The 14,529-nt window shown below is 41.4% G+C and overlaps 1 protein-coding gene across 4 annotated transcripts in view; it reads left to right on the plus strand.

Annotated features, from left to right (window-relative positions):
- Nucleotides 1-5,578: 5,578 nt before the first annotated feature.
- The window catches only part of swt1 (SWT1 RNA endoribonuclease homolog), a 34,536-nt gene continuing 25,585 nt past the window's right edge, over nucleotides 5,579-14,529 (plus strand). The window contains exons 1-11 of one of the 4 annotated variants that reach the window (XM_086046582.1): nucleotides 5,579-5,848; nucleotides 6,804-6,866; nucleotides 7,119-7,183; nucleotides 7,309-8,266; nucleotides 8,348-8,477; nucleotides 8,695-8,796; nucleotides 9,002-9,193; nucleotides 10,064-10,157; nucleotides 11,694-11,917; nucleotides 12,697-12,833; nucleotides 13,427-13,565. In XM_086046582.1, coding sequence (XP_085902708.1) covers nucleotides 6,813-6,866; nucleotides 7,119-7,183; nucleotides 7,309-8,266; nucleotides 8,348-8,477; nucleotides 8,695-8,796; nucleotides 9,002-9,193; nucleotides 10,064-10,157; nucleotides 11,694-11,917; nucleotides 12,697-12,833; nucleotides 13,427-13,565 — 2,095 coding nt within the window. In that variant the 5' untranslated portion in view covers nucleotides 5,579-5,848; nucleotides 6,804-6,812. The other 3 variants (XM_086046583.1, XM_086046580.1, XM_086046581.1) reach the window with 3 other exon arrangements.

Consider the following 14,529-nt stretch of genomic DNA (forward strand, 5'->3'; position numbering starts at 1 on the left):
CGAGGGCGGTGGTGGGGACTGTTCAGCTTGGTCTCGAGTATTCCCGCATGAGCGTGGAGCAGGCCTAAGGCCTTGGGATCCAAAACCTCAAGGCTTCAGACACTGGATTGCGACTAGAGGAGGGGGCAGTGGGGCAGTCGGGTGTTAAGCTGTTGTGTGACCTTTCTACTGGCCAGCCGTGCCCTCTGGTCCCTACGAACTGGTGACGGGCTGTCTTTGAGGCGATGCACAACCTCTCTCACCACGGTAGGAAACTGTCTGTGAGGTTGGTTTTGCAGAAGTTCGTGTGGCAGGGGTTGAAGAAGGATGTGCGGGCCTGGGTGGATTCTTGCATGGCCTGCCAGCGGTCTAAGGTGCATCGCCACAGCAAGGCCCCTTTTGAACATTTTGCTGTTCCTGAAAGGAGGTTTGACCATGTTAACGTCGACCTGGTGGGCCCAGTCTCCCATCGCACGGGTTTTCCTGCATTTTCACCATGGTGGACCGGACGACCCGCTGCCCTGAAGCCATTCCCCTCGCCTTGACTGTGTCCTCTAATGTGGCCCGCACTTTCATCAGCACGTGGGTGGCCCGTTTTGGTACCCCATCCGACCTATCTTCTGATAGGGGGCCACAGTTCACCTCTGAGCTATGGAACACCGTTGCTGACGGTCTCGGGGTAAAGCTGCATCACACCACCGCCTATCGTCCCTAGGCCAACAGGTTGTGTGAAAGGTTCCACCGCTCGGTGAAGGCAGCCCTGCGTGCAAGCTTGACGGACAGCAACTCGTTGGACAGATTCCCTTGGGTCATGCTCGGCCTTCAAGGAGGACCTACAGTCCTCTTCAGCTGAGCTCGTTTATGGCCAGGCCCTTCGGGTGCCTGGGAAGTTCATTCCGGACGCCACAAGACCCTAGTCGCCAGTTGAGCTCCTCGCTGCTGGAGACTTTTGGCACGTTTGCTCCCGTTCCTACTTCGCAACACGGCCCTCATGTTTTCCATTTTCCACTCGGTCTGTGCTCAGCGGATTTTGTTTTCGTCCGCTAGGGTGCGCACAGCGGCCCACTGCGCCCCCCATAGGACGGGCCATTCAGGGTCCTGCAACATGGTGATATGGACCTCGTCACTCTGCCGGGATCCCCTGGGGCATCCTGTCAGCGCCGTCCGCCACGAGCCTCGGGGTCGACGCTTCCGGTTGCCCCTCCCCGACTCCTTCATTGCGTACCCGCCGTGGATTTTGACTATGGGTCAATTCTCGGGGGCCTGTGGTGTTTGCTGGCATAATTGCCCCTCGGATCTAAAGGTTGAGGAATGGGTTGGGGGACGAGTTGTTATGGGGGTTGCAACTTCCGTGTAGTTTGTTTTCTTCCTGTTTTTCCCTAAGTGATGTTCATTAATGTCTTCTGTGATACACCTCCTGCGTCTCCATTCCTTCGGTACCACAACAGAAGATATTAATACACAATGAACTGAGATGTGTAATCAATCTTTTGCCAAGTGGCATGTTCTTCTCACTATGAAGGAGCAAGGGCTTTAAATGACATTTGTTTGGTCAAAACAAGAGGTCATGGAAGGATCAATGCATAGCCTTTATATACACATGTGACTTATATGTTGGTGCCAGATAAACCTACAACTACAAAAAATTTCCCTTCATTACCATTTTCAATGCTGTCAAGAGGTACTGTCATCCCCAAGTGCAAGATCAATCACTGATAAATAAGAACGTTTTGATAACATAACAAAACAAAGTCAGTAATGACACACACTATGATGTCATATAAAGAAAATAAAAAGGACCTGAAGACAGGCTAACGATGAAAACAGAAAGGTTCTACCCTGGCAGTTTTCCAAAAATTGTATTTTTATTGACCCATGTGCACATAGTCTTAAACTGCAAGGTAATTTCAGAACCTCCAGTTCATCCCACTTCTTTATTACAAAATACCTATGCAATCAATCCACTTGTCTGGAGAAGTGAGGACTAGCAAGGCAACGATTACTGGCTGGAATCTCAGACATAGAGGTGGACAACCGTGGACTGCGGTGGCTCATCAGTGAGACCCTGACGTGGATTGAATGGTCGTCCCTAAATACCCATTCTTGGCATAAAAGAAAAGTGGACCCAGATGGGCTAAGACTTTCCTTCATTCACTCCCTACTAAAGAGTACTAGTGATGACAATAAGAAAATGTGTGATTATGATGTTGAGAAACGACGTTCTCAAAGTTTGTCTCCTTCAGGTATCTAGCAGAAAGATGGCAGCAAAACATGGCAGCCTCCTGTGGGGAGGCACACCCTTTGTAATCCAATTAATGATTACTTCACCTACGATTATATTTAAAAAATGTACGTTGATGTGATAGAACTTTTTTTTGCATATTATTGAAATAAATAGTGGATTTTTAAAATGAATGAATATTGAAAAATTAAAACATTCTGCGCACTGTCACTTTAAGCGTTATTTGGTTTTGTTATACAGTGAGTGGTTCTTCTCTTTATGCTTGTGGCACCTATCAATGTTAAAATATTACGTAAAACACTGTACAGTTACTAAAGGTTTTGGTAAATGGTAAAACTCTACCAGGAAATAATGAATTACCTGTTTCAACACTGGAGGTTTCACTGTATTTGTCTGTGAACAGTGTCTTACCTCCATTACAGAGAGAGAAGTAACAGACAAACATAACCACAAAGATGACCCTGAAGTCCCTAAACTGGATACTCCTCAGACCAAATTCTGTCAGACAGTAGTACTACAATACTCACTTGGAATAAGTTCAAAAGTAGGCTATGCACAACTCCAAGGTTGTATAAGTGGCATAAAAGTGTGAGGCGGCAGCTGGATTTGCTCAAATACAGGTATACAATCTCACAAATCAATTCCAGCAAACTTAAAAACCTACAAGTGTAGAGAGGAAAGAGCAGGTCTAACAGTTCCATGGCCAGGAGGCATTGTTCCAACCAGGTTCAACAATGGACCAGGCCTCCTTTCAAGCAAGCACCCTGGCATAATCGTTCACCAGGTGTGGAGGAATGTAATCCTCCTCTAGCTGGATCTGATTATATAACAATAAATTTACTTATTGTTCTGTGCCTGACATTGTTCTCATACCATATATTTTGATGTCTGAACTTGGTGGTTAAAATGGCCAGTTCAAAGGTTTCTAAAGGCTAAGTTTCGAATTGGGTTCAGATCAGGCAGGCTGGGCATTTTAATGAGCCTCTTCTAGGTCTGTTCATAATCAAGGACATTAGAGTTCCCCAGCAGACTGTGCAGTGAATTATGAAATTTCAAAACAAAAGATATCGAAGAACATGAATTGAGAGACAATAATATTTTATTGTTGTTTTGATTGTGTTTTCATACCAAAAAAAAAATCAATTTTGCATCTCTGCATACAATGCATTCTTCTGCTGCCAAGAACAAAGCTACGTTTATGCAAAAACATAGGAGATTTGATTTATCTCCACAGAAAAATCAAGTTTCAATACAGGAGATGTGGCTTCTTAACTGGTCATTGCACACCACATTGTCACTCTTTAAGAACCACCAAACAGTTAGAGCGTTTTCTATTTTAAATGTGTCTATTTAAAACATGTAGTTGTTTGTCACAAGCTTTCAAGTATTTGCATTTCAGTCCAAGACTATTGAAGTGGTCATACTATATCCCAACAGCTGGAACGAGACAGTTAATATGCTCACCATCAAACATCTCTATGTTACTTTCAAAGTCGTGAAGCTGCTTTTCAGTTTTGTTTTCCTGCCATGCATATTCAACCTGGATTTTTTTTTTTTTTTTTTTTTTTGCATTCTTTTAACCGTTTCACTTTAAATGTGTAATTCAAGTCTATGAAATCCAATCATTCAAATCTACCTTTGGCCTTTGCTTTTCAGGTTTTGTTTCAGCAGCAGAATGTGGTCTGTTAGATATTACTCTATTGTGCTGCAAGTTGGAACTTTGGAAGCATATCTCAGTGGAGTTACAGTGTCACTATGTGGCACATAAGAGTCATTGCAAGAGAACCATTGTTTTTTTTTTTCTCTCTCTCTCACATCTGCTATTTCACTATTGTGGAAATTCTTAATATTTGAAACATAATACCGTACATGTAACTGTAGTCCAAAATATACTGTATATGTTAGGTCAACTGAAGGGTCTAACTTGTCCAGAGGTGTGAATATGAATGTTAATCAAAGTGCCAATCCTGTGACCACAGGTGTTCAATTCTGACGTTGTACCCGCTTCTCACCCTAAATCAGATGGGATTGACTCCAGCTACCTGTGATCATGAACAGGAATACGAATTGATATATATTACTAATGATTAGTTAGCGTCACTAAAAACAGATTGGTCATTTTTCAATACTGGCAGTACAATAAGAAGAGGTGACAAAAAATGCTCCTGCAGTAACTTTGATTGAGAATTTCCAAACATTTCAAAGTTTACAGAATATGATGATGAGAGAAAACAATGTAAAATGAAAGGATGTTTTGATTTTGTTTTTGTTTAGTTGTTTTGCCAGCCTGGTAGTATCCCTCTACCAACTCCAAAACAGTATGATACAGTATGCTGTAGTTACAACACACACTAGTGAGTGAGAGGATATGACTGGTTTGCCAGATTTGCGGGGCCTTGGCATTGTAGGGAATTCATAAATATCTGCAACCAGCCATACTAAGTTGAGAGCATTATAATTGTTCAAAATTAGGATAAATCCATCCACAATCTTTAATTCAGTCTTGGAAAGTGCAGTACAGGTGATGTAGTCAGTTGTTGTAGTACGATATCACGCCACACGGTAGCGCCACTTTAATTTATTATGTCAGTTGGTCACTTCTTTTTCCTTGAACTTCTTCAGTATGGAGGACCAAAACTGCCAAAATCAAAAATAGAAATGAAAATAAAACCAAATATAAAAAAATATATGATTGAAATAAATAAAATAAATTATAGATAAATTGATACTTAAATATATTTATAAATTTATTTTTGTATTTATTTATTTTGTATTACATATTTTTGTTGTTCTTATTTCCATGTATTTTTAAAATTGTTTTTTTTTTCAATTATTTATTTTCATTTTTATTTATTTTTTTATTTTGGCAGTGTCGGTCCTGCAGTGCAGAAGGATATGCTATTCAAATGAGGGGGCGGTCCTAAATGTGTCTTGGGTTGAGCTATTCGCCTATTGGTTGATCGATATGTTAGTGCAGCGTACACCATCAACCTAACCAATAGGTCCTCGAGGGCACCTGTCCTGCAGGTTTTCCATCCCTCCCTGCTGTAACACACCTGTTATCAGGCTTCTCAAGAGCTTGCTGATGAGCTTGCTGATGAGCTGATCATGATAACAGGTGTGTTGCAGCAGGGAGGGATGGAAAACCTGCAGGACAAGTGCCCTCGAGGACTGGAGTTGGTGACCCCTGGTGTAGGGTGTCCCAATTCTGCGAAGTGCTCTGTCGCCCCGCCCTCTTTGCGCCCTCGTTTCGCACTTCGGCTGAGCCCGCATTCATGGCCCCTAAACCGAAGCATATTACCCACAATTCATTGCGGATTTGACCAAAATCACAAGAAAGCTGACAGCTTTCCGTAGAAATCCTGTATTTGTGCCGAAAAAAAGTCTCTTCAAGTGTAAATATCGAATTATTACAAAGTTTGGCATTTGTGTCAGCTGTGCTCTTGAATAACTCGTGGTTAAGTTGAAGAATGATTGTTTTGTTATAAGTTAAACAAGTGCCTGTGGAAAATGAAGAAGTCTTTGCTCCTTCGGCTAGCCAACAGCACGTCCATGACTATACCTCCTCAGATCACACCACCACCTGTGATAGTGTCCTGATAATTCTTGATTGGGAACTACACTCTGGTCAGCTGTTTCATATTGCAGTCAAATTAAAGAATATTTAAATATGAACCCGAGCTAAAATATTTGGTTATTTGCTACTGCCTGGACCGTGCATTATTTCGCGACACATAAAATGGATGTGGCCTGTGCAGCCAAGTCCAATCTGCAAGTGTAGCTGCAGAGAACAGTGTGATTTGCTTTGTACGTTTGTGTAAAGAAAAAAAAATCAAGATCTCAAGCCTTCACTCCCACTGACCTTCAGCAGCTGTCTACGCCTCTGTTATGGCGTAAGATAGCTGTTTATCCCTCTGCCTGCCTCCTCACCCATATGTCTGTGACTGTGCTCATCAAGGCAATGGATTCTAAGGAGTTTTGAATCACATGTTTAAATTTAAAACCGTTATTCAACACAGTAATTCATTGGTGGAATTTGGTCGTTTTCCTGTACTTTTCCACTACAGCCGATTGAGGCAGTCGTGTGCCGGATCAACAAGATAAAATAAACCGCAGTAGAAGAATACAAGGCAGCTGATTTGGTATGTCAGTTCAGTTCTAACGAATTTAAGACAGAATAATATTTTAACCAAGTAAAACGTGTTTAGTCTTTATTGTTTAATATACGCCAATAGTTGAAAACACCAAAGAAAGCAATACCGTTCGTTCGGCTGCGATGTTTCTACAGGAATAGCTAGCATACCTAAAGCGAACATTGTTAACTTTTATGCGCTTACTTTGGGCAGCCCCCTTCCCAAATATTAGTCAAAGGTACTAATACTATTAATAATCTAATGTCAAAAGGTGTTTTGAGAGAAAACCAGAGAATCATTTTGTTAACATCAAGTCGCTGTCGAAAAGAATATCAACAAAAATGTTACCAAAAATGGTAGTCAACACTGTAGCTGCAATACCATGTGTAGTACAGTATTGTGATTTTAGACTGACTTTATAGTGCCTGACCTTGAAATTACATTCGCAGAAATACAATATGTCTGAAAGTTCAAGAAAAAGGAAGCGCAAGAGAGCCTCCAAAGAAGAGGAGGTAAGAGGTATCTTGTTTGTAATGTAGTTGATGTCGTATGCTCCTGTTACTCTTACTGTGTACCAGTATGAATAGGATATCATTTAGAGTAATGACTTGACTCTAAAGTGAAGAATAGTGCATGGATTAAATAATGAAATAATTAAGACATGCACAAACAAACTGTATAGATTTGACGTCAAGAGCAGAATATTATCCAATTTATTGGAAGCTAATATTTTTTTCGACTTTGTGTTGTAACTCTTATTTCAGACATCCAAAGGTCAACAACAGGGTGACAGATCCAACAGGAAGCACAATGACAAGCGACACTCTAGGTTAGAAAAAAAATATTGTCTTGTATTGCATCTGTAATGACAAATGAGTGGCAATATTGACTATTTGCTTAATGTTTTTCTAATAATTTCTCACCCTGTCATTGAATTTCTTCTTTCACTGGAAGCCGTTCTACAAAACATAGACAACGTACTTCTCATGTTGAAGAGGAAAGTCGCCAAATCAAAAAGGCTGTATACAAACTCCGTACTAGAGAAGAAACAGACAAGAGACAGGTATCTAAGGCAGATGTGGCCCATTCAAAGACAAAAAGTACCTCTCTTTCGACCCACAATGATTGCCACCACAAAGCGGAGCCTGATATTGCAAAGAAATATAAGGTTACCACTGGTGGTAAAATAAAGGAAAGGAGTTCATCAAGATCTTGGAACATCAGGAATTCAGATACAGATGGCCGGAAAGAAGAAAAAGACTCAAAATATAGTTCAGATGAAAAAGCTCACCGCATGAGCTCACCTACATTAAAAAGGAAGCGAACAAGTCCAAGTGATGTTTCAGAGGGCCGAAGGAAACAATGCCAGGATTTGGTGAAGAGTAAAGATAATGAATTGCACAACAATCGAAATGAGAGCAAAACTATCGAGGCCAAAGAACAATGCCAGACCTCTCCTCACTCCAAGGACTCTATAAGGGAAAAAAAAACTGACATAATCAAAGAGACATGTCAGGAAAGTCAGAAACTGTTGTTAAAAGAAAAAGAATGCTTGGATACAAAAACATCCACAGACTTCATCGAACAACAATTTTCTCTTTCAACCAAGCCCAAAGTGTCCTTTAAAATTTCTAATTCATCATTTTCTCGGCCCAAAATACCAACATCTGTACGTTCCAGTTTCACAATTCCGAAGAAAGTCAAACCAGAGCTTAAGGAGGCAAACACAAGTGACAAAGGTGTTGTTACCTCTACAAGTAGGACTGCTACATGTATGACTGAGCGCACTGTTCCCGAGGCACCCACAAACAGCTTTAAACGGCCTCATAGCTGTGAAAGAAAAACTGAGAGTACATCTTCATCAAATGTCCCTCCCACTGCAAGTGATGTCATCACAGAGCAGAGTGAGCAGGTGAGCTATAACATGAAAATTGAGTTAAAATACATTTGATTGCTGATTGTTTTTTTGGTGTCAAAATGTGCTTGACTCTAGATGCAAGTGGCCGAAGAGCTTTACCTTGCCCGGTTTGAAAGGAGATTAGAGGTGGATGTAATGCAGAGCTATGGAGAGCTCACCTGTATGGACATAGACCCCCCAGAAGAGAGAGCTACATATATTCTCTGTAAGTTATAGCACTTGGTACGGAATTCCAATGCGCATCAAAAGTCATGTCTTGGCACTGTCTAATGAAATGTGAGATTTAGACTCACAGATCTGTTCAATAGCGATGTTTTGGAAAAATTTGCAATATGGAATTACATGACACAATTTGCGTTTTAACAGTTTTTGTTGTTATGGTTGCTTGTCATTTCACCGAAGGAATGTTTTACTTTTTTCAGGCAAAAAAACTGCTCAGCAAGACGTAATCCTTGTTCTGGACACCAATATTCTCCTCAGTCATTTGGATGATGTGAAAAAGATGCAAAATCGTGGCCTTGGAGGTGATTTTCAAACCCAATGCACTGTTCCCCCGAAATACGTCTTATGATGTCACTTTTTAAATTATGCCACCATGTTATAAAAAGACCCCGCTAGATGATGGGAACGTGATCATCAAAAACATATTGACCATGATAAGTTAAAGTCTGAGTTAACTGGCATAATATTTTGTCTTACATACATTGTCCATGTTTTATGTGTTTATAGCTTTGGGTTTGCCAATTGTCCTCATCCCCTGGGTGGTGCTTCAGGAGCTGGATTCTCTCAAAAAGAGGAAAGGCTTCGCAGATTCTGTGGCTAATCTGGCCTGTCCTGCCATTTCCTACATTTATAACTCTCTCAAAAGGCGGGAAAGTCACCTTTGGGGGCAGTCAATGCAGCAGGCTGCTGAAAGTAACAGTGAGTCTTTAATAAAGTCCCTTGCATTTCTTATTTCGTATTCAGTTGCACGTCTGCTCCAGTTACGATGTGTGGTGTTTGAATCTGGGCTATGGCCTTCCATGTGGAGTTTATATGTTCCCCCTATGGGCGTGAGTGTGAATGGTTGTTTGTCTGTACTCTGTACTGTGATTATCTGCCGACCTGAACAGGAGGTATCCCAGCCTCTCTCCCAAAGACCCCTGGGATTGGCTTCAGTTCACCCACAACTCTAATGAGGATACATGGTTAAAATGGATAGCTGGATGGAATGCTGGAGTGATGTTCTGATCATCCAGAGTATTCTTTCAAGATAAATATACATGGGACGTTTTTCAGAACAAGTCTTTGATATTGTAAAATGTGAGCATATTACAGTACCTTGCAGTAGTGCTCAGTTCTTTAGGCGGGGCAAGGCAGCTTTATTGATATAGTGCATTTCATACTCTGGGTAATGCTTTATAGGATTTAAAGTGCATTTAAAATAATTTCCAAGCCAAACTGAAATTTAATAGCAAAGTAAATGAATAAAAAGTAGTGTACTACTGTACTCCCCTTTTTGTCCAGTAGGTGGTAGTAGTACCCTTCTGATTTTTAGAAGGTAATTCATTCGTCATCATTGCTCTCATGACGTGGGTTGGGAATAAATAACTGAAACTCTAAAGCTTAATGTTGTGCTTTGCCACTCCCATCATTAATCCATTGACCCACTCTTGTGCTGTGTTGCAAATGCTGTTATCAATTGCCTTCTGTGTGCTGGACTTGTCCCAAGGTGAAAAGTCCTCTCTCTCTCACACTTGCTCTCACACTCACTCTCTGTCTTCATTCTGTCTCTGTCATTACCACCCTCAGATAGTCTGATGGCTGAGAATAATGATGACAAAGTGCTGCAGTGCTGTCTACAGTATCAGAGTTTGTACCCGGGCTGTGCTCTCATCCTATGCACGTGAGTTTCCCCCTCCCCCCAGATGCATTGCTTCGACAAGAGCCTGTGTCCACTGCAAATAATACAACATGCATGTGACTAGGATTAGCTTCAGGCAGATTGTGCCAGTTAGCGTGCGAGAAAGGCCAGACAGAATCACTGGGAAATAATTTAAGCACATATTACTGACATCGGAGCTCTAATCAAGGAGATATTCAATTGGACTGTCAAGTGCTAATACCCTAAGTAAAATGTACTTTAGTTCAACATTTAAGACCTACGTTTTGCTGTGCCGTAAAGTGTAGGACGAGAAATTGGTTCATATTAAAAATTATTATGACCCAAATATGACATTAGAGTCAGTTCCCAGAATACTGATTAGTTGGTTCATATATCTAAAAAGATAAACAAATTAAAATTCCCATTGTAAATAATGTAAATAATTCAGAAAACATTTAGTAACAGTACAGGAAATGATTCACAAGTGTAAAAATAAGTTTAGTCCTACCATAAACAATCCATTGCTTACTCAACCATAACTGATAACATGTGACAAATACCTTGACAAGGGGAAGCGCGAGGAAGGTAGAGGGGATTTGCATGAAAGAAGCAGTTCATTTTACAGTGTACTTTGCATTCTTGTTCTTGTATTATTAATGCCGACTTCTTGTTGAGCACACACACTGGCAGGGAAACAGCGATGATCAGTGGGGGTTATGCAGAGTGTTACGTGACCAAACTGGAAAACAGGTTCCTGCGTGCGCAGCGATAATGATCAGAGCTGGGCATCTTACTACAAATTGAGCGGCCATTATTCGTCATGCGTCAGCAGCGTGGGTACCCTTCCGTCGTCCGTCATCCGCCTTTTTTCCTAGGGCGGGGTGGGGGGTTTATAGTAACAACTATAGGCTGGTCCGCCTCTAATTTTAAACGGGTGTACGTTGGCGATTCAGACTAAACTTTCACCGACTAACCATTTTTTCACTTTCTGTCGACTGAAAATGACATCACAGTTGCTCAGAACTCAGGTTACGACCAATCATGGCTCAGCTTCTGAAAACAGGTTATCCGTGATTGGTCGTTACCTGAGCCCCGAGCAACTTTAATGTTATTTTCAGTCGACAGAAAGTGACAAAATGTCCGCTCCCTAAGATGGTTAAAAAACGGCTGGATTTTGCTGCTTAACTCATATTCCATGAATGCAATTTTAATCAGAATACATTGTTTAGACTAGTAGAGGCGCATAGAACATATTATTGCAATTATTGCTTTCTAAAACTGCAGTCTCATTATAGATGCGCGGGGGGTTAGGGTTAAGGTTTGTCTTGTGAGATTAGTTAACGTTTTGCGATAAAGTTTTGTCAATTTGAAATAACTGAAACTTGATAGGGGTATTTTACACCTTCATTTTGGTTGCACTCCAATTTTAAATCATCCAAATTCAGAGGTTCCACTGTACTGAAAACAATAGCACATTGGCCCAGCACTATTTAAAAGTAGCATATCCAAGGCTCTCATCATTTAATATTTTCTTTACACTTTATTTTTCCACTGTAGAAATGATAAAAATCTGTGCAGTAAGGCTGTCCTTAGTGGGGTTAAGGCCTTGAGCAAGACTGACTTGGATGCCGAGGTTGAGAGATCAAGACACAACCATAACCACCTACAAAGCACCGTCTTCCAGAGGCTTCCTCAAATCGACACGCCAATGTCCTCACCAATGCCAGGAAGGAGTTGTACACCAGTGCCACTTCATACACAAGAACGTCAGACAGAGGAAGGTGAGACAGTGTTCCTCATATGAAAAACAAGAAATTGCTTGGGCACTGTCATGGTACAGTAGCAACAGTACATACCATGGATGCACATTCCATGTCCACCATGTCCGCCTACTCTTGAGCTATACTGGTTTGATTGCTTAACCGGTAATCTCTATCTCTTTCCAAGAAATGCGCCGGTGAAAAATTGAACACCAATGCTGGCCACAATTTCTAGTAGCGTCCTAATTTCATGTGCTTTGTATTAATTTATACAATTAATGAATCATTCATTAGCTGAAAAATATTTTTTAATCCAACTTTGTGGGAACAATTTGGGGAAGGCTTTTTTCTGTTCCGGCCTAAAGCAAGATTCATCAAGATAATTTCGGATGAATTTGGTCTGCAAAATCTTAAGCGCCCTGAACTCAACATCCATCAAACACATTTAGGAGGAAGTCAAACTGAACTCATGAACCACGCTCTCTTGTACCAAATCTATGACCTCATAAATGTTCTTCTGGATAAAAGGTCAATAATTCCCACCGCGAGGAGTGGAGGCTGTTTTTGTTTGCTTACATGTAGATTATTATAGCAGAAAAGAGAAGACCAACTTGATGTATTCTTCTCCTCTGTGGTCATTTAGGCGTAATGGCCAGGCGTTCCAATACTCTGGGCAATGTATGTTCAGTAATTTCTGTCATGTTAACGTGTATATGTGCATGTGAAGATTCGCTTCTGTCCTCGTGACCGTTTGCAAGTCTTGTGCCTCCATTCATGTAGATACATGCATCCAATTCCAGATAGCAAAAGTGCCAGAGTGGAAGAGGAGGAGAACATAAAAAGATGTGTCTCTGAGCTTGAAGACTGCCTGCGGGAGGTGCTGTCCAATGTGCTTGAGATGGAGATGAAAGCTACTTATGATGAATTGTGGCAAGAGGTATGATTGTAATGTATGAAGAATTTAATTTCCAATGGAACATGTTGGGTAACACGAGACATTCGAATGAGTGATTTAGTGTCACCTCTCTCAACTCTTAAAAGGAAATCAACCCAAACACATTTTTTTCCAAAATATGTTCCCAGCGGGCCCACTAGTTGAAACACGGAGTTCTGATTAATATTTTGTTTGTGGAATATGAATTAAGCAGAAAAATCCACCACTTTTTAGCCATCTGAGGGGGTGGCCATTTTGTCAATTCTGTTCACTGAAAACGACATCACAACTGCTCAGGGCTCAGGCAACGACCAATCACGGCTCGGCTTCAGAAAACAGGTCAGCCGTGATTGGTCATTACCTGAGCAGTTGTGATGTCATTTCCAGTCGACAAAATGGCCGCCCTCAGAGATGGCTTAAAACGTGTGCATTACTTCGTGTGCATTACTTACTGTTTCAACTAGTGGGCTTGCACAGAAAAAACATGTATGGGTTGACTTCATCTTTAAGTTAATCACATGTGGTTGCTTGGCAAGAGTCAAACTGTCAAAATGCATCCAAACATGGGATTTTGTGGACTTTTCCCCTTTCTATAGATCATCTACATAAAGCCACCCTGGAATCTTCTTGACATTTTGCATTGTTTGAAAAAGCACTGGAGAGCAGTATTTGGCTTCATTGTCCCACGATCTTTGCTACAAACTGTTTTAAATCTGCTTGACTTCTTTAAACGAGGTAAGACGTCTTTAGAGTCTGTGGATAAGGTGGAAGAACAATTTTGTTCAGGCTCTTAATTGTATAATGCTTTCAAAGGAACTGTATATCCTCATATATTGTAGTTGTTTTCATATTGTAGTCCTTTAGGGATATTCGGAGTAATGTGTTTATTTGTACAAATGTGCGCTATTTTCATAATAATATTCTATACTATTTTTTCTCGGGATGCTCCGATCGATCGGGCACCGATCATGATCGGCCGATTTTCGTGAAAAATTACGTGATCGGAATATTCGATGAAAACCTTTTATTGCCGTTCATGACATCCGATCACCCGCAGCTCATGCTTGACTGCCGCGAGACGAACTGGCAAAAAAGTTGATTTGTTTAATACGCGACGACATCCCTCCGTCCAAAAGCATCACTCGCGCTGCTCTGCACGCATCCGCGCCCGCCGGCGCGACCTACATTGACTCTAACTGAAACGCGCCACCAGAAAGGCTCCCTAACTCAGCCGCGCCTCCGCTGCGAGCAGAGGGGAGGGACGCAACACAAGGCTGCGAAGCATGAGCTGCGGGTGATCGGATGTTTTGATCGGCAGTAAAAGACTTTGATCGAATATTCCGACCACCGCAGTTGGTGTGAACATAGCATTGTCCGCTGTGTGTTTGGAGTTTGCGTCTTGTAATACTGTATATGACATGAAAAGGTACCTCGCGCGGGGAGCATGGCCAAAATTTTCAACACAACCAACTTAATCCGACATTTGAAGAACAAGCAATTGGGAGACTATGGTGAGTTTACAAGGCTCACTGCGTTGAATAAAGTCAAGGCGGACACGGAGCAGTATAAGTTCCACATGCAGGGAGACGCATTGAAGGTCACTTGTGGGCAACAGACCCACTATATCATTTTGTAATCCACAAAAAGATTAACAGTGACTTTTTTCTCGTTGACAAATGCACAAGATAGTTTGTCTGTG

The sequence above is a fragment of the Filicampus tigris genome, chromosome 12 (assembly GCF_054856515.1).
Source record: "Filicampus tigris isolate MCC_2025a chromosome 12, RoL_Ftig_1.0, whole genome shotgun sequence".
NCBI classification, from domain to species: domain Eukaryota; kingdom Metazoa; phylum Chordata; class Actinopteri; order Syngnathiformes; family Syngnathidae; genus Filicampus; species Filicampus tigris.